The 22425-nt window shown below is 43.7% G+C and overlaps 5 protein-coding genes across 9 annotated transcripts; all 5 read right to left on the bottom strand.

Annotated features, from left to right (window-relative positions):
• Window positions 1–709: 709 nt before the first annotated feature.
• On the bottom strand, window positions 710–2465 carry LOC116211150 (extensin-2-like). The gene has a single exon (XM_031545390.1). The coding sequence runs from the start codon at window positions 2437–2439 to the stop codon at window positions 880–882; it is 1560 nt and encodes a 519-aa protein (XP_031401250.1). The 5' UTR covers window positions 2440–2465; the 3' UTR covers window positions 710–879.
• A 711-nt stretch (window positions 2466–3176) lies between these two features.
• Window positions 3177–8512, bottom strand: LOC116211152 (E3 ubiquitin-protein ligase BIG BROTHER-like). Of its 3 annotated transcripts, none has more exons than XM_031545392.1 (9): window positions 8264–8486; window positions 7249–7353; window positions 6921–7086; window positions 5898–6135; window positions 5328–5362; window positions 4911–4955; window positions 4641–4768; window positions 3909–4017; window positions 3177–3644 (listed from the first exon to the last, which is right to left on the bottom strand). In XM_031545392.1, the coding sequence occupies exons 3-9, from the start codon at window positions 7053–7055 to the stop codon at window positions 3579–3581; spliced, it is 756 nt and encodes a 251-aa protein (XP_031401252.1). In that variant the 5' UTR covers window positions 7056–7086; window positions 7249–7353; window positions 8264–8486; the 3' UTR covers window positions 3177–3578. The 3 variants fall into 3 exon arrangements, with proteins under 3 accessions (XP_031401252.1, XP_031401254.1, XP_031401255.1); XM_031545394.1 differs by lacking the exon at window positions 8264–8486 and adding an exon at window positions 7719–8124; XM_031545395.1 differs by lacking the exon at window positions 4911–4955 and having other exon boundaries at window positions 8264–8512.
• Window positions 8513–10171: 1659 nt separating this feature from the next.
• LOC116211149 (pentatricopeptide repeat-containing protein At2g22410, mitochondrial) lies at window positions 10172–13688 on the bottom strand. 2 transcript variants are annotated; one of them, XM_031545389.1, is made up of 4 exons: window positions 11383–13688; window positions 11043–11288; window positions 10747–10930; window positions 10172–10639 (listed from the first exon to the last, which is right to left on the bottom strand). In XM_031545389.1, exon 1 carries the CDS (start codon window positions 13507–13509, stop codon window positions 11485–11487), a length of 2025 nt encoding a protein of 674 aa, XP_031401249.1. In that variant the 5' UTR covers window positions 13510–13688; the 3' UTR covers window positions 10172–10639; window positions 10747–10930; window positions 11043–11288; window positions 11383–11484. The 2 variants fall into 2 exon arrangements, with proteins under 2 accessions (XP_031401249.1, XP_031401248.1); XM_031545388.1 differs by having other exon boundaries at window positions 10172–10930.
• Window positions 13689–13814: 126 nt separating this feature from the next.
• On the bottom strand, window positions 13815–15798 carry LOC116211151. Its single transcript, XM_031545391.1, has one exon. It carries the CDS (start codon window positions 15209–15211, stop codon window positions 13982–13984), a length of 1230 nt encoding a protein of 409 aa, XP_031401251.1. The 5' UTR covers window positions 15212–15798; the 3' UTR covers window positions 13815–13981.
• Window positions 15799–17073: 1275 nt separating this feature from the next.
• Window positions 17074–22237, bottom strand: LOC116211148 (copper-transporting ATPase HMA4-like). Of its 2 annotated transcripts, none has more exons than XM_031545386.1 (9): window positions 21830–22237; window positions 21252–21601; window positions 20251–20996; window positions 19591–20062; window positions 19320–19487; window positions 18847–19101; window positions 18498–18620; window positions 17868–18356; window positions 17074–17732 (listed from the first exon to the last, which is right to left on the bottom strand). In XM_031545386.1, exons 2-9 carry the CDS (start codon window positions 21534–21536, stop codon window positions 17325–17327), a joined length of 2946 nt encoding a protein of 981 aa, XP_031401246.1. In that variant the 5' UTR covers window positions 21537–21601; window positions 21830–22237; the 3' UTR covers window positions 17074–17324. The 2 variants fall into 2 exon arrangements, with proteins under 2 accessions (XP_031401246.1, XP_031401247.1); XM_031545387.1 differs by having other exon boundaries at window positions 21969–22237.
• Between the last annotated feature and the right edge of the window lie 188 nt (window positions 22238–22425).

The raw sequence follows: 22425 nt of genomic DNA, 5'->3' as shown, positions 1-22425 counted from the left end.
CCCAGAAAAAGTTACAATATATATATATATATATATATATATATATATTGTAACGAGTTTGTTAATTTTTTACATGAAATTATCATATCCGATCCTCCTTAACTTTATGGTTTTAGTTTTGCATTGGTTTCGCTTTGATTTCGCCTCACAGAATTTAATTTCTAGATCCGTACATGTGGACTACTGCCTTGGACGCATTTTCACACGCGCGCGCACACAGACACGCACACACACACACACACATATATATATATATATATTTGCATGCAGCCATGCATACATACATAGACATACACTGTGTTCAAGATATGCATGTGCATCCACAATTTTTGTTTTTATTTTTTATTATTTTGAATTTCCACCTCCTCGAGGGTATATAGAGAATATATATGTTAAACTCCCGGTCTCATTGCTTCTAGCGAAGATGGGCACTGATACGGCCAATCTTTTCCGTAGTTACACTAACGTTGTGGCTGGAACATACAATCCGTGTACGTGGATACGGATCCATTCATGGCCCAACCCGGCAACTTGTTTAAACATCCATTAATATACTGCAAATAAATCATATGTACGTACTTTGGAAGTGCCCGGGTACAATGGGTGATACAAGTGGATCACGCATATAGAACGATGATCTCTCCAAGCATGGAGACTACCCATCGTCTTATTTGGCCAAACTTTTTGCATATATATAAGAATGAGAAAATTCAATAAAAGAGAAAAGTTTATTTATTCTGTTTGAAAGGAATTTATTTGTTACAACAACTGCTGCTGCTGCTAGGGTGCTACCCATAGGGTGAGGATTTTTCAACGGCGGCGGCTGCTGGGCGTGGTGTTGTATATAGGTAATGATGCGGATGATGGAGGTGGCTATGGTTAGAAGTAAATAGGAGGTGGTGGTGGTGATGAAGATGGTGGTCGTGGTGACGGGTAGAAGTAAACAGGAGGTGACGGGGGTGGTGGTGGTGATGGAGATGGTGGCGGTGGCGGTGGCGATTGAGATGGTGGAGTTGGCGATGGATATACATAAATAGGAGGAGGTGGTGACGGAGAAGGTGGAGGTGGTGGAGGTGACGAAGGCGGAGGAGGTGATGGAGATGGAGGAGGTGGCGGTGAAGGTGTTGGAGGAGGTGGGGGTGAAGGAGGTGACGGAGATGGAGGAGGTGGAGGTGAAGGCGTTGGAGGAGGTGGCGGTGAAGACGGAGGTGGAGATGGCAAAGGTGGTGGTGGTGGACTGAACTGGAATGGTTCTCCTGGTGATGGAGTTGGTGGAGGAGGAGGCGACTTGTAAGGATAAGGAGGAGGGGGTGATGGTGGAGGAGGAGGGGGTGATGTGTAGACATAGGGAATTGGAGGCGATGGAGGTGGAGGGGGTGGTGGAGGAGGCGGTAGTGTAGGTGGAGGCGGTGGCGGTGGTGATTTATGACGATGCTTATGAGGTGGTGGGGGTGGACTGAACTGGATTGGTTCTCCTGATGATGGAGTTGGTGGAGGAGGAGGCGACTTGTAAGGATAAGGAGGAGGCGGTGATGGTGGAGGAGGAGGGGGTGATGTGTAGACATAGGGAATTGGAGGCGATGGAGGTGGAGGGGGTGGTGGAGGAGGTAGTGGTGTAGGTGGAGGCGGTGGCGGTGGTGATTTATGACGATGCTTATGAGGTGGTGGGGGTGGACTAAACTGGAATGGTTCTCTTGGTGATGGAGTTGGTGGAGGAGGAGGCGACTTGTAAGGATAAGGAGGAGGCGGTGATGGTGGAGGAGGAGGGGGTGATGTGTAGACATAGGGAATTGGAGGTGATGGAGGTGGAGGGGGTGGTATAGGTGGAGGCGGTGGCGGTGGTGATTTATGACGATGCTTATGAGGTGGTGGGGGTGGTGATCTTTGGTGGTGCTTACGTGGTGGAGGAGGCGGAGGTGGTGACTTTTGGGGGTGCTTACGTGGTGGGGGAGGTGGTGGTGGAGACTTTTGGCGATGCTTATGAGGTGGTGGTGGTGGAGGTGGATATATCATCGTAGGAGGCGATGGTGGCGGCGGAGGCGACCAATGATGGTGCTTATGTGGTGGTGGTGGTGATGAAGATGGTGGTGGGGACTTGGGGTGGTGCTTATGAGGGGGCGGTGGAGGTGGAGATTCGTGGCAGTGCTTCTGAGGCGGTGGTGGTGGAGGGGATGTGTCAATATATGGTGTTGGTGGCGGGGGTGGGGATGGTGGGGGAAACTTTTTATCATATTGAGGTGGAGGCGGTGGCGGGGAGAGGTAAATGTATGGCAACGGAGGTGAAAGTGAGGAAGGTGGGGGAGGGGAGGCGTAAGGTGGTGGTGGCGGGGAGGCAGTGGCATAAGGGTCATTGGCCGAGACGGTGGCAGCAATGAGGCAAAAGGCCAAAACGAATACTAGCCGAGGCCGGGGCCGGCTCGGCTTAGCTAGGGTTCTCATATGTTCACAAGGAGAGGAGACCCTCTATGCTTAATGGAGTTGAATGTGAGATGCATGCATGGGTCAATGGGACCTTTTATACAGTGAATCGAGTAGGCAAGTGCATATTGTTTAATGAAGTAGACAGCCTGGGTCAATGTACTTACTACTAATTACACTCAAAATTTAATATAACCAGCCAATCAAACGTCCAGAAAATTCCGAAATAATTGATGATTTGGGTTTTCAAGATAAATAAATGAAAGGGGAATTTCCACGAAGAAGCATTCAAATTCAATTTCCAGAGTCAAAAGAGGTGCATTGATGTTAATTAACATCTTGCCTTGCCTTACACAGAATGTGTATTGACAAGCTATGTTCGAGCATCTTCACATGCGAAGCTTCTTACTAAGCCGACAGGTCTCGGCCTCCCTCCCTTTATAATCGAAGAAGAACTTGCATGTGTTTTCCGAACCTCTGGTCTATATTTCAAACCATATGTGCGAATCAATGCATCCATATTTACAGTCAATTAGTAGAATCCAATCCACAGCTCATTACTGAAAGCTCACTCGAAGGGCAAAACAGAAGGGGGGGCAGTCAATACAATAGGGCAAGTGGGCTACGGGAGTTTGAATTGTTTGACCGTTTAAGCAAATTGCTAATTAAGATTAATCTACTGATTTTCACTGATTTCCAGAGACTTATCACATGTTAAGCACCATCCCCACAAGTCTTTCAACACATTTAATGCTAGCTTGGGATTTGTAATCCTTCACTCTTCACCAGCTTCAAAGCATTGTCATTGATTTCATGGGACGATACATGCCCAATCTTAGAAAACGCAGCACGCTAAACGGGGAGAAAGATGAAACCCAAGTGGGACAATATTAATGAATGTAATGAAGGATTTAAAAACTATAGGATAATCGTAATCTAATAGAATGATTAAAAAACCTCCAGCTATCTCACAAACCATCCCGCTCCTTCATGTTACCCCACTATGTATCCTGCCTTTAAACCAAAGTTTCTACCGGGCAGTTAGAGGAGCGAAAAAACGCCACGCAAGCCCCTCTGTGTCCCCAGCTCGACAAGCGAGCGAAATCAAAGAGGGAAAGAACGAAAACCAACAATCCCTTTTATGTTCACCAATGGAGCGACTACTTCTTTACTGTCGTCGTCGACGATGTGTCGATGGATACCTCGGTGTAACATATGGGGCAAGCCTGAGGAATGAAGTCAAACAAGTTTTTAACTGTTTTGTTTTAGGGAAAGATAAGTTGGGTAGAAACATTATCCAGATATCAGAGCAGTATTATCTACGGTAAAGTAAAAATCATGTCGGCATATAAGATGTCTATGGTGCACCAAATGCCACTGGAAAGTACATGCCGACCTTTCCCTGTTCAAATGCTTTTGGAAGAGACGATTTCAGGAGGAAAAAGCAGGGTGCATGTTTATGAAATGGATGCAATGGAAACCGATCTTACCTTATTAATACTAAGCCATCTGGAGCAACACCCAGCATGGTAGATGTGATTGCATGGAAGAGTCATGCGGCGGTCTCCTCTTTTGTATTCCATCTGACATATTACGCATCTGAATGGAACAAATACCGCGTTGCACTCAAGATAATGGATAAGGATCGGAATTGGAGCTCAAGTCATAAATCGAAAGAGTAATGAACATGTATGTTGTCTGCCATCAATTCATAATTCTGTCCATTCTGGTGAACAATGTAATATAGTTGTGATCATTTTTTTTATTATTATAGTAAGCGCCACTTCCGTTAGTAATCTCTATCGAGCTTGCTACAACTGATTCTCACATTTATTCTGTCCAACATCTAAACTTATTCTACATGGGATATCGCCTTCGTTCAACTCAACTCCGTCTATTGAAGCATCCATATAATATAAGAACAGAAATTACTCCAACCCTCCGGTATTCCTAACCTTCTACAGAACTTTCTTCACAATCCTTATGCTGAAGCTTCCTTCCAAGTACTCTTGTTTGTTGCCATGAATCTATTTTTTCTAAAATTTGCTAAAGTATCATTTTCAGTTATAAACTTATCATCACTGGATTTACCCGGTGATAGTACTAAAATATGCACCATTTTTCCAGCTAAAAAGTTAATTACTGTAACTGATCTTCTCAAAAGATAGAAATTAATAATAGAAGGATTCAGAGGGATGAGAGAGATGGCTAAATCTACTTACCTTTCGTGTCGTGATCTCTTTCTCGAGAAAAAACCGCGCTTGTACTTAGAGGTAGGAAGCAAAGATATGAGTTCTTGGGAAAGACCTCGACTTTGAGTTCCAACTGCCTCGCCTAGCTCAAGCAGTTCCTGAACATGGGAAATTCTATCAAGCACACTTCATGAAAAAAATAAAAAATAACTATCAAAATATAGAACGCAGAAGAACATAAGCCCAAAAGACCATAATGTTCAAGTATTGAAGGTAACAATCATGAATATATGAACAGACCTCATAAGTCATGCTGTCAGGATCTATATTATCTTGCCAAATTACCTGCATGGTCCCAGGAAGGAAAATACACGCATACAAAAATTTATCAACAGCTGTCGCCAGTTAGAAACATAAATTACTGGAAAAGTACACTTCATCCTGGAATTTTTTAGCTCGCATTATTCTAAGCAGAAGAAGGCAAGCTCCAATCAATTCATAGCGTTGAATTATGATTAAGATAATGCTGGTGCAGTGTACTAATAAGAGCTAACATTGTTGCACATACTTGTTTTCTCCATTTAATAATGTTCCCAGTGAAAATTACACGTATCTCTCAGAGCCTATCATGTAGGGCTACCAGAGGCCAATATAAAGCAAGATAATAATGATCCAGCCGTTTCTTTGGAGCAAGTAAAAAGATGGAAGGTGAGAAACCTGATAATCATGTGAGGTTTGATGTCTCCGAGGACCTGCACATTACCCAATTCTACAAAAATGAGAATAATCGGACACTGTAGGACTCAAATATATTGAACTCCGTAGATTATCCATCAAGTAGATCAGAGAGACATGAAACAAACTGAATTTACCAGCTTATATATGCATACAATTAAATTCTATGAGTAACAGTCGAGTTTCTGCTTAGAAGTGAGTGGACAACATTTCCCCACAAATTAATTTTTCATTGTTACAGATAAAAAGCATGGCCAAAACAGCATGCATTTGCTCAACTGTAGAAAGCGAAACTATTTGCCAGTTGGTCTCTTACAAGATTATATCAATCATGAACTCCGAAATTTGTCTTTTCCAGGAGATAATTTCATTCTATAATTACTGTTAGCAGCTGAACTGGTCACTGAAAGAGAACCAGTCTTCTATGTCTAGCCAAACTTTTGAGCACTTTTTGTCATTATGCTACTAAATAGGTGGAGTTTATGGCATTCAGAAAAGAAATCTGTGCAACATCCACCCTGGTGTGTGGCGGCCATGAAATGCACGACTTACACTCTGCTGCATTTTCATGTGAATTTGCATTTGTGCTTCCACCCCATTCACTATTTGCAGCTGCAGTCTGTTGATGAGGTGTCATTGGCGAGCTAACCAATGGCCTTCTATTCTCATAATATTCTTGTCCATGGGCATTCACCTCATAAGCATGACCCTGATCATAATATGAATAACTTCCAGGTTCCGACGAACCAAACTTGTAATAACTTGTATTCATCGATGGGTATAAACTATCCTGAATGAGCAAAAGAGAACAAAAAAATAGCTTCAGCATTGGGCAAATGTTACTCATTATAGCATGTCAAGATAATGCATTCAAAGTCCAAGTACTTAGACTTTGAATATGAATTCAAATTCCAAGTAGTCATAATCCAATAGCGAATGCTTTGATGAACACTAATGGGCAAGCCTATATAATCATGGCAGCAATAATATATCTGCAAACCAGCCATCAAGAAGTGAAATTCAATATAACCAGCTATAGAACCAAGGCATTAGATTCAGACAAAGGTAGCTATTAAAAAAATATATATATAGAAATTAACTGACACCAGCATCCACATGAATATACATCTGCTTAAGGATGGAACTGCACATGCTTCCAGCGGGAAAATTGGCGCAGACCTATTATAGAGAAATGCACTTGCAGTCCCAGGAGCACCAAATTGTAGTGGTGTGATAAAAAGACACGAAAAGTTGGCATTAAGTGCTTTTCCCTGGTGGTTTTTTGAAGTGCGAATAACAAACTAAGCACACCAGGAAGCAGGGCACCAATAAATTGGTGCTCAATCATATTTTCTGAAGCTCAAGCTAGCAAGTTTGTATTGTACGCTAGAATTATTGGTCATTTTAGAAATGCTTGTGGATAGTAGTTGGACCAGCTAACTACTGGTATAAACTTCAAAACAACTTTACTTGAACTAATGATTTTTCACAATTGTATGTATTAAATGTTCAAGGCATCAGAATCTAGTTATCGGAGTCACAAACAAATGGCAATAGCAGCCACCGCACCAGTACCTGACCATGCGAAGTGCCAGAAAATATGAAATTCACGTGGTCATATGTCAGACCCTCAAAGTATTCCATAAAGCTCCCTGATGTGTTGTAAGGATAGTTAGTGGCGACATATTGAACATCCATGTTCCAGCTCATCTTGGGAAAACAACTCAGCCAGTTCTCTAACCTGCAAAGTCATACATATAGAACACTAAATAAACGACCAATAACCAAATTCTTGTTCTATCAAGAGCGTCGATTGTTGCTCAGCAAAAAAACTTAAGCTTCCACTGCTTGCAAAAGCAGTGAAGCAAAGAAGGATGAAGAGTCGGCGGATATGGACCAGAACCTGATCTCCCTGTTAATTTATGCCCGCAGATGCATTTGATCAGTTCTCATGCACCGATAACCTTACTGCCATTCAGGAAATCCTTCTTATCTACTCCCAAGGATCCTACAATGGTAAAGAAGAATCAATCAAAGAGAGAGAAAAAAGAAAAAATCAGAAAGCTGAAACAGTAACCAGGAAAGAAAATCTGCATTGGTGCTCGATTCTTGCTCAAAGTGGGGACTAAATCGGATCCATCAATGAAACCAAACTCACAACACAACAATGATCGTTGACAGACTAGACAAACTCTTCCAGAACCTCATCCGACCGAATGCATGCACCGTCGTCCCGAAAGAGGATGATGACGCATAAAAAAAGCACATTTCACGCAGCCAACATTAACGAAACTTCTCATGCAAGCAGGACCAATAATGGTGGGGGAAGGAACGGCGTTCCGATCAATAAAGCAGAACGATCAAACGACTTACAAACAAACAGAGAGAGATTCGGATTCCTAGCGTGCTCGGCCACTCAAGGGAGCAAAATGCAGTTCCGAGAGCGAAGAAACCGAAGGGGACAAGAATAATAAAGAGGATCGACCGGCAGCAATTACGCTCAGCTGGAGATAGACTCGGAAACAGTCTCCGATTGATTTAACAGCCAAATTTTCTCTCTCTCACTCTCGGCTCGAGGTGGCCGAGAAGAAGAAGACGAAGACGACAAAAACTACATATATACAAAAAAAATAAAAATAAATGGAAATGGGATATCTGAGAGCGCGATTCCCGGCGAGGAAATCTCTAGTTTCTGGTTTATCAGGGGAAGGATAAGGAAGGAAAGGGAACAGAGAGAGAGAGAGAGAGAGAGAGAGAAGGAGATGCTGAGAGTGAGCTCACGGACATAAACAAAGCTCTAACGTGGGAGCTAAAATAAGCAAAAGAAATGGCGGAGCAGGCGCAGCAGCAGCAGATTCCATTAAACAAATCACGCAAAAAGAGAGAGAGACAGACAGAGAAGAGAAGAGAAGACCGACATTGATTTTCGCTTTTGAAGAGGAAGAGAGCTCGCTCGCTGCTTCTGCCTTCTCCCCTCTTTCTCTCTCCTCCACCACTTGGGTTCCTTGCTGAAGGCATAAGCATTTCACTCACACATATCTCTGTGTGCTCTGCTGCTGTGGAGAGAGAAAGAGAGAGAGAGAGAGAGAGAGGGAAAGAGTAATGGCGCCTTTATGCAGTGGTTTCAGTAACACGCGTACTCCGTTAGCGGGGAAATAATTAGGTGTCTGCCGCTCCATGGGACATTTGATAAACCACCTCGGCCCGAGACCAAACGTGACTATGCATCCAATAGATTATAAATAACGTACCTTAGGAATGATTATTCCGGTTTTCGGAACAACGATTTTCGAACTACTTCAATTAACATGGTTGCAGTGCAGAATCCATATATTAGAAAAGGAATCACTAATAAATCTACCTCGGTTATTTTGATTCATTTATTTCAAACATAATTATTATCACTTTACCAGCTCTTTAACTCTATTACGCGAACAGATAAATCGAATGGAATGCAGAGCATTCTTAAAAGCGGGGAGAGCGGAGACGGGACGCGAGATATGATTATCGAGGAGGGGATTGATTGATTCCTTAGGCAAGGGAATGGGGATGGGAATGATTGAGGGAGGAAGCAACACAATTACTTGGATTAAAGGGGAAGAGAATTGAGGGGGAGGAAGGGATAGGCGTGGGCGAGGGCAGATCATGATACGCAGGTGACCTAATCATTTACCATGTTTTAACATTGTGGTTGGGCCCACATTACACACACATATATCCTCTCTCTATATATATACAATCCAACAAAATTATTTGTGTATTTTTTTTATTATTAATTCCCCAGGAAATAAATAGGAACTAGAATTGTGGGTCCTTATTATTGGTGGGTATGGGCATCTACATCTAGGAGAGAAATTAGCAATGGGAGTTCAGCCAATTTCCTTGTTCTCTTGTTCTTTAGATAGATTAGACTAGAGGTGGATCACCCACTAACCTAATTTCATTAATCCTCCCAATGCTTCTCACATTGTAGTTAGGAGCCTTATCCAACACCAGATGATCCCATCAACGAGGACGTTCTGTCTCGTTTCTTAATTACGTAACTAGATTCACATGTAATAATAAAATTCCGCGATAAACTTAAAATACGAATGGTTTAGTCAAGAGCGTTAAGAGTTTTTTTCTCCTTTTTTTTTTCTCTTTTTTCATGTCAAGAGAGAGACTGACCGTCTTAGAACGCATACATAACTCCATCCATAGCACGAAATTCACGGCGGATCCGTGAGGTGAATGGTGAGGGAAAGGGAGGCTTGTCAAAACACGTGAGATGATGGGGGGTGGGTGTGACAATGGAAGGCAAAGGCTGGAAGGGAAAACTGAAGAGAACAGGAACACAAATTTTTTTTTTTTTTTTGGAGTCAGATTGTACGAAACCTGACGTGCAAGGAAGGAAGAAGAACACCACACACCACACATCCCCTCCAACCCAACTCCCCTATTATTCTCCCAATCATTCCCCCGCTTTTTTGTCTCTCTACACTCATATACACGTACATTCCCAAAGCCACAAAAAAACAAAAAAACAAAAAAAAAGGACAATTTAAATTAATAAAATAATTAAAATTAAGCATAATTGGGACCCACGAAATAGTGTCTCTTGTCGTCCTTCAATGAGTAAATTTTTGGTGACTAATTAGATGTGATTGGGCCCACCATGGGCTATGATGAAGGCCTGCCAGAGAACCTTCTTTTTGTCAGATTGCTTGCTGATAGAGAAAAGAGAAGCCTTCTTTTCTGTTTTTTTCCCCCTTTATTGCTTATCAATCTCAAGCAGATCAACCATTAATGTTTTCTCGACAGATTAATGAACCGGGGAGAACTGTTAGCCCCGTGATTTCATGGGAGTGTGGCAATATTCATGTCTTGATGGTTAGTCGATTCCAATCTAATACCGTTACGAGCCGCAGCCCCGGGGGGGTCCTCCTTGGCAACATATCACCTCCAACCAAAAGGGAGAAATGGGCACTCACTGCAGATAATGTCCTCTCTTTTTATGACTTTGGGACTAAGAGGAGTACTTGTCAATGGGACACCATGGGGAAAAGAAACGGGAGTGGTCCAAAAGACACCACTTCCTCCTACAGCCCAACAGGCTTTGGTGACCCAAAGTCCCAAATCTTGGAATGCCACGGTAGACCGTAGTCGGGGCTCAGATATTGGCATAAGTGGCTCTTGGGAAGATCCGTAGGCAATGGGAAATGAAAAGGATGAAGGAAGAAAAAAGAAGTACCGCTTATCATTCTGATTTTGCTGGTTGGATCTGCAGTAGATGCTAGCATTGATGCTAAATACTCCTGTCGTGAAGCATCGCGCCACATGAGAATTCCATCAATCAATGAGTTTCGACCAATACAAACCAAAGCCGCCTTCTTCAGTATCCTACTAAGTAGTTAACACGTACCTCCTGCGCTTGTTGATCTTATCTAAAGTCATGCAACTCATTTGATTAACTAATTGCAACTCTTCATCTTCAGCCTTCTCTTGCATGTAATGGAACTCGAATATCCCACTCACCGACTAAGACTTGATTTTGACATCCTGATCAACCATGTATGCTTTAAGATCTTGAACTTCATATCCAAGGCCTGAAAGGTGAGAGCACGTTACATATTAGAAACATAAATTACAGCCACATTAACATTAAGTGTACGTTCTATCTGACCCGAAAAAATGCTTATTTCCTAAAGTAATACTCACAGATAATCTGCTTAAACTTCATCAGAGCAGCAGCAGCAGCAGCCATGGAAGCAGAACTAGAGACAGAGGCCGCCTCTGTTAAAAGATTGAACTGCTGATGTACGACAACGAGACAATGGCCCAGACCTTCGAAACTTCAAACCCACCAATAAGGCTAAGTTCATCAAAGCTTTCAGATTGGACGGAGACAGCCGCCTAAATGGTCTATGCTAGCAATGGTCGACCATTACACCTCACTTATTTGAGCTGCATCACCAGTTCATTGCAACAACAAAGATGTTCAGTACCTAGTAAAGAGTTTCATCGTTACATCAAAATAAACAGAAAATGCAATCCTTACTGGAAGCAACTTGACTTTTTACTTCGCTGGCCATGATTTTGTAGCGACTAGCACCGAAAGAAGTGAAAGAACCTACAGCTGTTCCTCTCAAAGAGAGGTAATTCAGAAGTCGAGAGAAAACTCATTAGAGATGTCCACAAGACACAGTTGCCCTGTCAACTGGACAAGGCACTCATATATACTTTCCGCCTGAGGGTGTGATTTATCCCTCACAGTAAACTCATTCACGATGCCATCCACCTCAATTGAGCTGCACCCTGGAGTCTTCTCAACTCCTCTCTTCCTCATCATCTTCCTCACCTTCCCCGCTTCTTCCCACATGTTTGCTTCTCCATAGATATTCGCCAGTAAGACATAATTGCCACCATCATCGGGATTCAATTTCAGGAGTTCTGAGGCCACTCTTTCACCCAGTGACACGTTCCTATGAACCCGACAGGCAAAAAACAGTGATCCCCATATTGTGGCATCTGCCTTCATTGGCAAACTATCAATAAGCTCTGCAGCCTCTTCCAATAAACCTGCCCGACCAAGAAGGTCGACCATACAAGAGTAATGCTCGAGCTGTGGTTTTATATTAAATTCAGACATCATCTGGTTGAAGAATCGACGCCCAACTTCAACCAAACCTGCATGACGGCAAGCTGATAAAACCCCTAGAAAGGTGACATCGTCAGGTTTCAGTCCATTATCAACCATCTCTGAGAAGAAACATAATGCGTCCTGAGCATGCCCATGAAGGGCTAAACCACAAATTACAGCCGTCCATGTTAAGGAGTTTCTTGCTGGCATATCCTGGAAAACATTGAGAGCTCGATCGATGTTCCCACATTTGGCATACATGTCCACTAAAGCAGTCCCTAAAGCAACATTCAATGAAAGCTTGTGTTTTTCTATGTAGTGGTGAACCCATACTCCAACTTCGAGTGCCCCAAGCTGGGAACAAGCTGCTAAGCAATGCACCATTGTCACCTCATCAGGCTTTATGCCACCCGCTTGCATCTCATTGAACAATGAGAGAGCCTCTTTGCCACGCTTCGATTGGATGTAGCCCCCCATCAGTGCATTCCAAGGAACGACATTCTTCTCCGGAATTTGATCAAAGAGGTTGCGGGCCTTGTCGAGATAACCAAATTTGGCATACCCACAAAGAATGGTTGTCCATGAAATAGCTGTCTTTCCTGTCATGTTGTCGAATATCCTCTCTGCCAATTCAAGGTTCCCGCACTTAACATACATATCCATAAGCGCATTAGATAAAGGTACTGTCATTGTCAATTGATTTTCTTCAATAAATCGATGGAATTCTCGGCCTAAATTCAAGTCCTCAACTTGGGCACACAAAGAGACCATGGCAATCATAGTGACCTCATCGGGCTTGAACCCTTCAGACTCCATTTTCCTATATGATCTCAGTGCTCCCTCTGTCTGCCCGCCTTTAATATACCCCGTAATCAGTGTGTTCCACGAGACTAGGTCTCTCACTGGACTTCCATCGAACAACTTACGAGCATCCCCCAGCTCGCCCAATGCTACTAATAGGTTAATCACTGCATTGTGCACGAATAAATCTTGATCAAATCCCAACTTTACGACGTGGCCGAGAACCTCCCTGCCCAAATCTTTCAGCTTTAACCCACCGCACAACTTGAGCAGCAGAGGATAAGTGTAATTATCGGGCCTCAACCCGTCATTCCTCAGCATTTGTCTGTACAGATTGAACGCTTCCCTCGGGTCCCCGCCCTCAATGAATCCTCGGATCGCGACATTCCACGAGAACGCATTCGCGTTGCAAGCAGAGTACAGGATCTTGGTGCAGTAATTGAGGTCACGGGAATTGGATATTGCACAGAAGGCAACGAGCCGGCTGAGCGCAAGTGGATCGGAGACGAGGCCGGTGACAGTCATCTGGGCTTGGACTTGCTTGAGGTGGGAGAGGGACGTGGACCGTTCGAGGAGGGAGAGGATGGGGTTGGAGAGGACGAAGATGTGGGTGGTGTTCCAGGTAGCAGTTGCGGCAGCGGCAGCGGCAGCGGATCGGGGACGAGTGTGGAGGTGGCTAGGAGGGAGGAGACGGTGTACGAGAGACGATGCGGAGGAGCGGTGAAGGGCATTGACAGAGAGCATCCGAACTCACCCGTCGAATGTTCAGTCAGCTCAGAGTTCACACAACTTGCGATTTTTCGAAGCTCCGATACTTTTCCCGCGTAAATCTCTGTCTCACCGGTCTAACAACCAAATTATATTATGTCTAGTCTTTTCTGATAAAAGAACGTATTTTTTTTTCTGTCGAGGACACGGGGTGTACTCAATCTATTAGCTGACACTCATTTTCATTCGAATGTCGATTTTCTTGTACTTTTGCTCTTATTTAATTTTATGCATCTTAAGTAAGCAATCACAAAATGATCTTCATATGACAATGTGCGGCGAAACAATAATTACCGCGATCTCGAAACGATCACTTACTGCATTTTCTATCATGATTACAGCTAGAAAGCTCACGACTGCCCGAAAGTAATAGAAGTTAACATACACAATCGAATGTTACATGTGTACACAATTCACGACAATGCAAATTCTTGCCCAAGAAATACTTCTAGATGCGACGAGGGATAAGGTTTGACCTCTTGGGACCCATCTCTAGTTCCTTCTGCTTCAGCTGCAACTCCCGCCACTCGCTCTCGAGATTCATCCTCTCGTTCTCGAGCCTCATCCTCTCAAGCTCCCTCTGTTTCTTGCTGCAGTACCTCTGCCACTTGAACCGCTGCCTCTCGAGCTCAAAGGACTGGGCCTGAATCTGTACTTTCTTCTCTTGGAGTTGTAGCTTCTGCCACTTGATCCACTCCTTCTGCTCTGCTGCCGACTTAGATGGGTCCCGGAACATCCCCGCCATCTGAAACTCGAAACTGTCTCTCCCACCAGAGCCACCCTCACCGTAACTCTCCATTCTATCCATGTTTCCATCGGCATTATCTTCATCCTCATTCTCTGAATCATCATCATCGTCTGAGTCATCATCATCATTACCTTCACCTTCATCTCCAGAACCGTTACTCTCCTTCTCAAGATGTAAAGAATAGCCCTGCAAGTCGAGATCTTGGCAGTTGGGAATCCTCTGCCCGTTGTGATAAGCACACATCTCTTTGTAGAACAAGTGCTTCGAGCTCAGGATCTTCCTCACATCATCCTTTGCCTTTGCTGAAAGCTGCGGCATCGAGTCCAGCAGGGCGGGGTTCTCCACAACCCTACAGGTGGTCCCTCTCCCAAGAATATCGTTCAGCCTCTTGTACCTCTTATTCAAGTCATTAAACTTGTCCTCACACTGCTGAGGTGAAACATGACAACCTTTCTTGATCATAATCTTGGAAACGGTTTTCCACTTCCCCTTCTTCTGAAAGATCATCCCCGGTTTCCTCTTAAGCCCCTCGACCCCGTCCAAAGCACCATCATCACCCACGCAGGCGACAACAGCAATGAGAAGCCTGACCACATCATCGGTCCATTTCATACGTTGCCAGGGGGCATTGCCCTTCTTGCCCTTCCCCCCATGCGGATTGTCACCATTCCCATCTTCAAGATTAGGGCCCTCCTCATCACTAGCATTACTATTATCCAAGGCAGCAGCAGGGGCCTTTCCTTTGTGAAACCTTATGAACTGATGATCATTCTCGAGGGCCACCGTCATCAGATTGATCTGATGTTGATTGCTCGAGGAAGGATGGGCCAGTTGGGTGTGATGGTGTCTATGCATCGGCGGTTCCAGGTCCAGCGATCCCCCGTTAGGACCCGACATAAACCCACCTCCCAAGCCCCAACTATTATTCATCCTTCAAACAATCAAAACTCGAAAAATCCGAAAGCCTCTCTTCTCCTCCACGAATAACGAACAGAAGCCGATATTCCACCAAACTCGGTAATAAAATTACGGCTTGCTCCGAGGAGAGCAGCAGAACACATATTATATATTCATCAGATGGAGCTGCATAGATTCATACTGAGTCACGGACATCAGCCGGATGTTATGTCCGAGCTACTGACCATCCAAAACCGGAAAGGTAGCTACTCGGGATTCCAAAAGCGATCAAACACTGGTAATTCGACCTAATCTTTTCCCGACGATATCAGAGATCGCCGAGGGTACCGCCTAGAGCATCGAGAAAGCTAGAGGAGCAGAATGGGCAAAAGAATGTGCCCGAAGACTAGATTTGGGTATGCTCGACGCGGCGGCGGAATATGCGAGAGAAGGTTGAGTTGCCTGAGAGCTTACCTCCGACGACCGGAGATGGAGGTTCCGATCAGCTCCGAGAAAGAGGGAGGGAGGAGGGGTAGATTTTGGCGGAGTGACCCGAGTAATTGCGACCGAAGGTGGAATATTCTGTTCTCTAGAGGGACTGCTGACAGCTTTAATTAAGCCTATATTTTATATAAATATATATATATATATATATATAATTTCCTTTTCTTTTTCTTTTTCTTTCTGGATCGGAATTTTAACATGGGTAGACATTTGAGATTTAGTACAAGTTTTATATAATTACAGGCATATGATTTAAATTTTGTCTAAGTTCTAACGTGACGGTCCATGTCCATTAATAATTCATGTTAAATGCATGTGCAGTGGTGGACTAGCAAGGGCTTTATATAATGCATTTTATGGGAATTCTTTTGCGGACATCAATGATCATGCTAGGATTGGGATGAAATATTAAACCGCATGGTCTCTTCTATGTAATTATATAAAACGCGTGCTAAATTCGGAACGTTAATCGAACCATATGCCTATCCATACACCTCTCAATTTTACCATGCGCCTATCCATACCCTTCTCAATTTAATCGAACAATTAAAATATTTCTCATCTTTCATTACCGAATAAGCCTAATGGCAAAAAGAAAAAAGAATTTTTTCCCCTATTTTTCACTAGATTATTTGCATTTAATTGTTTTATATATCATATAGATATAGATATAAGTGTAGATAAACACGTCTTTCACATGGAAATTTTAGCTGGGTTGCACATCAACTCAGGCACATTACCATTTGGCAGGGGATTCAAGTTTGATAAAAGCACACGAATTCGAACTCTCACGTGCAAAACTTTTGGTTCGGCTATTGGGGAAAGCTCTTCTTTGTCACGTTCAAGTGAATCTATAGTGTGTTTGGTTTTATAATAGAGTTTAGTTGAGTTTTGATTTTAATTAGTTTGTAATGATTGTGATGTTAAATTATGGAAAAAAATGTAAAAAAGTAATGATTATATTGTTGAATTGTGGAAAAAGTAATGAATAGTTGAGATAATTTATTATTAAAAATTAAATTGAATGGTTAAAAAATTTAAAAAATAATAATTGTGTTGTTGACTTTTGTTATGCAGTGAATAGAATTAAAAGTTAGAGTTAAAATTTTAAAATCAGACGGGCCGACTCCACCAGCAGAGTTAATACTTAATAGCGTTTGGCTATCTGCAGCCGCGTAAAACATGATCACGTGCAGGACTAATCCGGGCTCGGTCACGAGCGAAAGTGAAGGCCAGTTCTTAAGAGCCAAGCTCGGGTCAATAGATGGATCATAGGTTTTGCAGTCCCTGCCCAAGTTCAAGCTAGGTCGGCCGCCCAACTCATGATCACAACAATTCTGATGCGCGTATCCAACCACTGCTCTTGAATGAGAGATCATAGCAAAAGTTTCTTAGATGAAAATATCGACCTGATGTTCTTAGAATTATCAATCACATTCAAAGGAGAGAGCGAGGATGCTCGAGTTTCGAGTTGATCCTGTTCTTATAAACTAAACTAAAGCAAGACATCGCATTCTTGAAATGTACATATTTTCCATCAAGCCAATGAAAATCGAAAACTAAATGATATGAACACATTGACGAGGCTCGAGGAGCTCCTGACAATCAATAACGATTCGACTTACATTACTTGGGCTAGTTATCACTTATCAGCAACTCGAGGATCGTGGGGGTTCAGGGGCTTCTTGTAGGACTGCAAGAGGAGGGAAGAACAGACCACGCTCACGGAGGAAGCGGCCATGCAAGCTCCAGCGAGCCACGGGGGCAGCCTGATCCCCGTGAATGGGAAGAGGACACCAGCTGCGATCGGCATTCCGAGGACGTTGTACCCTAGGGCCCATACATAGTTGAGCCGGATCCGTGACATGGTCTTCCGGGACAGGTGGATGGCTGTGATCACGTCCTCGAGGTTGCTTTTGATGAGGACGATATCAGCCGCTTCTATGGCCACATCAGTCCCTGCTCCGATCGCCATCCCCACGTCGGCCGCCACCAACGCTGGTGAGTCATTGATCCCATCTCCGACCATCGCCACTGTCGTCCCTTTCGCCTGCATATTTTTTTGGTCCAAGACGAGACTTTCAGTATTGACATTCCATCCAATAAAAGATAAGGAAACGGATGGCTAAGAACCATTTTCATTTTCCAATAAACACTGCATCAGATCTGTAATCTTCGAATTTACCTGCAAATCTTTGATCTTATCGGCTTTTCCCAAAGGATCTGTCTCGGCAAAAACCGACTGGATCCCAACCTCCTTTGATATAGCCTCTGCAGTGGCCCAATTGTCTCCCGTCACCATAATACTCGAGATGCCCATAGAATGCAGAAATGACACGACACGTGCTGCCTCGGGCTTCACTGGGTCTGTCACAGCAAAGGCTCCGGCAATCTTCCCCCCGATGGCCACAAGCACACAAGTGCGAGCCTGTTGCTCATTCTCCGAGACATAGTCCTCAACCTCATGGCCGAAAGCCACGTCAAAAGTCCTCATGAGTTTCCTGTTCCCAACAAGAACTCTTTTGCCCCCTACTGTTCCGCTCACGCCAGCTCCCGTGTGCACCTCAAAGTCCTTTGCCTTAGGCAAATGCTCGGCGGCGTTGGATCCAAATTTCTGGCGCAGCCTCTTTGTGTACTCTACGACAGCTTTTGCTATTGGGTGTTCGCTATTAGCCTGCAATTCGTTCAAAAATCCAGCATAAACTACGGAAGACATGGCAACTCTTTATCTAAACTCCCCCATCTAGTACTCGAGAAACATTCAAACTATTCTTCATGTTAGAAATACCAGCATTTAACACGAGGCATCACCTACCTCTGCAGCAGCAGCCATGTCGCAGAACTCCTTCATTGAGTAAGACGAAAAGAGAACAGCACTAACTACTGATGGTTTTCCCCTAGTCAATGTCCCAGTCTTGTCAAAGACAACTGTTTTCACCTGCCAAGCAAGAAGCTTTCATACGATTTTCTCACGAAAATCCATGCCGAGCAGATTCAACAGAGGAGTAATCTTGCGAAAAAACTAATATTGATATTGAAACCAGTAGAGCCATTGTACTAGTTGAAAATCATAGAGCTTCCCATAATCAGCAGAAACCACTCAAAATACGATCTGATTTCAGCTTTTAACTGCATAGCTCTATAAACCAGAAGAGTAAACGTACCTTGTGTGATTTTTCCAGTGCATCTCCACCCTTGATGAGCACACCTAGTGAAGCACCTTTGCCCGTGGCAACCATTACTGCTGTTGGTGTTGCCAGTCCAAGAGCACAAGGACAGGCTATCACCAAAACCGCAATACCAAACTGCAGAGCAAACTCAAATACATCCATTGCTTTTGGTATCCATTTTTTCGGATAAAGACCAACTTCTCCAGGAACAAGCCATGCCAGCCACGTAATAAGTGCAGCAAGAACAACCTGCACATGAAAGTAAGATCACGGAGACCTTTTGAGTAGAAAAAGATGTGATTTATGCACAAACAATATGGATAAAAAAAAAAGTGTTCAAATGGCATAAATGTACAACAGGGATTTGAGGAAAAAGCTCTTTGCTGCTGTTGCCGCTGCTCTAACCTCCATCATTCTCAAAGAATCGTGGAGAACAATAAAAAACAGGTCAATAACCAGAGACTCACTATTGGAACAAAAAACTTTGAAATTTGGTCAGCTAGCTTCTGGACTGGTGCCCGGGCCAACTGAGCGGCCTCCACAAGCTGAACGATTTGGGAAAGCGCTGTCTCAGACCCAACATGAGTGGCCTTCACGAACAGGCAACCATTCTCATTCATGGTTCCGCCAATAACCTGCGCATTAAAGTATGAGTAAACTAGGAAACCTCAAGTAGCATGCAGTGGAAATGCCAAAGCATTGAAAATAAGCCAGGAGGTAAGAAGATAATGGCGATACCTTATCACCTGGTCTTTTAGCAATTGGCCTTGCTTCTCCTGTGATCATACTCTCGTTAACATGACTTTGACCATTTATAACGGTTCCATCAACAGGAACCTTTGAGCCAGGAACAATTTTGAAGATGTCATTCCTTTGTATCAGGCCAGTGCTTATTTCCTCCTCTGCAATAACATTCCCGTCACTGTCTAATGTGACCAAACAAGCAGTATCAGGTGCAAGATCTGTAAGCTTTGCTAATGCATCTGATGTCCGTCCTTTGGCCACTACCTCCAAATATTTACCCAATAGTATAAAGGATATGAGCATGGCACTTGTCTCAAAAGAATCGCGCCCATCAAATTTATCAGAACTCAAACCCTTTATCATAACGTATACAGAGTAAAAATAAGCCGCATTTGTGCCCAGTGCCACTAGAACATCCATGTTTGCTGACTTTCGTCTCAATGCATGGTAAGCTCCGCTATAGAACCTACCATAATACAAATAAACAAATAGAAAAACTTAACGTTATTTTAGACATGCAGACACACATATATATCCACATCATTCAAGATGCTAAGTTATGGAAACTTTCTCTTAGATGCATAGAGCTTAACATATTGGCCAAGTATGAAATACTGACGAAAAGGGAAAGAATAAAACAACACCAAACAGTACCTCCACCCAATAAAGAACTGCACCGGTGTGCAAAGTATCCACCCCAGGAGCATCCCGATAGTGAACTGATTGTAGATCTTGTAATCCAACCAATTCCCATAAGGATGAAGCATTGGAAGGAGCATGGAAAACAAAAACACTGGAACCGAAAAGAAGCAGCTTAAGAAAAACTGATTTCTGTAGCTCCGTACTTCCTCTTGCTGTTCAGATTCTCTACGCCTTGGAGGGACATACAAGCTCGCACCATAAGAATCTGAGCCACGGCCAGATTCTTGAATGCGTTTTATTAGAGACCTCGGACCAGTGAGATCTGGGTCATAGGTGATAGTCACCTTCTTTTCAGTCAAATCCATCTCAACATGATTCACACCAGCTGCTGACTCAAGGATGGACTGGATAATGTTCACATCTTCTGGATTTGTGACTCCTTCAAGCTTCAGATGCACTTTGTTCGCATCATTACTTGCTGTGATGAGCTCAGCTCCAAATCCAGCATCTTCCACAGCTTCGAGAATATGGGCGGTGTCTGTTAGATTTGGATCATAGTGGACCTTTGCTTCTTCAAGAGCTAGACCGACCACTGCTTTCTTGACTCCGTCGACCGTTGAAAGGGCACGTTCAACAGATTCAGAGCAGCTAGTGCATGCCATTCCTTTAACTCTAAACCGGCACACCGCAATATCCTGTTCTGGAAATTCAGAAACGGTGAATCCTGCATCTTCAATGGCCTCCTTGATCTTCTGTGGCTGAAATACATAAAACCAATATTAACAGTTCCACACAAAACAGGAATAAGATACATATTAGAGTTTGGAGTCAATAAAATCAAAAGAAAAGACGGGGTACAGTGCTGCTTTACATAAGTAAAAGACTGATCATTATGAGATTGGTCCAGCATATCACATAAACAAGATGAATAACATGATATATAAGGATATGCGGTAGATAAGCTACTGCAACTCAGAAAATTTCTCACGAATCAGTGGCAAGGGCTGACTTACACTGATCAACTCTGGTATGTATCTCACAGCAGCATGCCCTTGAAGAGGCGACACGGCCACGCTCTCAACCCCATTAAGCTGTCCCACCGCTGTTTCTATGGAAACAGCACAAGACGCACACGAAATGCCACCAACCCTGAACGTCACCGCGCGAACCCTAACGTCTCTATCCAGAACTGTAGGAAAAGCAGAGGTGGTGCCACCATTTGAGGGCTGTAGCAGGGGCACCTTAAGTTCATCTGTCCCATTAGCTTCCATTTTGCTACTAACAGACCTTCCTTCCATTGTCCTAAAAAACCCAATAGCAAAACTTAAACCTGCCGTCTCTGGTCCTTCTCGGAATCACCCCTCTGAATGAGACATAATGGATTAGCGGGAGATTCAATTAAACATTAACAAACAGCAACCAAAGAAACAAAATGATGTTTTGTGGCACAAAGCACGAAGGTGTTAGCTGAAAATTAATTTAGTTATTAATGACATCACACTCGAACATCATCAGCCCTCGTCGACTAACCACCGCTTACAAGTTACAACTTCACAAAATCAAAGTTAATCGATCCACTCAGGCTCCTAACCTCGAATTCGTCGAATCCAAGGGAGACACAAAAGGTAAAAGGTCTTATCACAACACAGCAGAGAGAGAGGGAGGAAGCGGACAAACGAAAGGAAAGGCCCCAATCAATGATCACGTGCGGTGAGCGAAGAAAAAGTAACCTTGGGCCTTGAAAAGCAGAGAAAGTGAGGTTTCTATAAGGAAGAAGAGGACAGGGACGGGACCCCGGCGGTGGAAGGGGCTAGGGTTTCGATCGGAGGGGGTGATTTGGGCGGGAAGCTAGGGTCTTTGACGGGTCGGCAGGGATAGAGAGAGAGAGAGAGAGAGAGAGAGAGAGAGGGAGAACGGCGGGCGGAGGATAAAAACAGATCATGCGGCAGAAGAAGGTTCAGTGGCTGGGATGGCATTGACGACACGGCTTTAGGTCTTTTAAATTTTTGAATCTTAACGTCTTCTTATTCTTCTTGACTACGCGCCCCGCGCGCGTACCGTCCCTTCTATGACGGTTCCCGCGGCAACCGTAGCCTCCGGCACGGAGACACGAATCATTCCGCGCCTTTTTCTTTTTATTGTAAATGAGGTCCATTGCCAAATTTGGATACTCGCACTGAAATGCAT

The sequence above is a fragment of the Punica granatum genome, chromosome 6 (genome assembly GCF_007655135.1).
Source record: "Punica granatum isolate Tunisia-2019 chromosome 6, ASM765513v2, whole genome shotgun sequence".
NCBI lineage: Eukaryota > Viridiplantae > Streptophyta > Magnoliopsida > Myrtales > Lythraceae > Punica > Punica granatum.
Note: the sequence above shows the minus strand (reverse complement) of the source record. Positions and strands in the feature narration are given on the sequence as shown.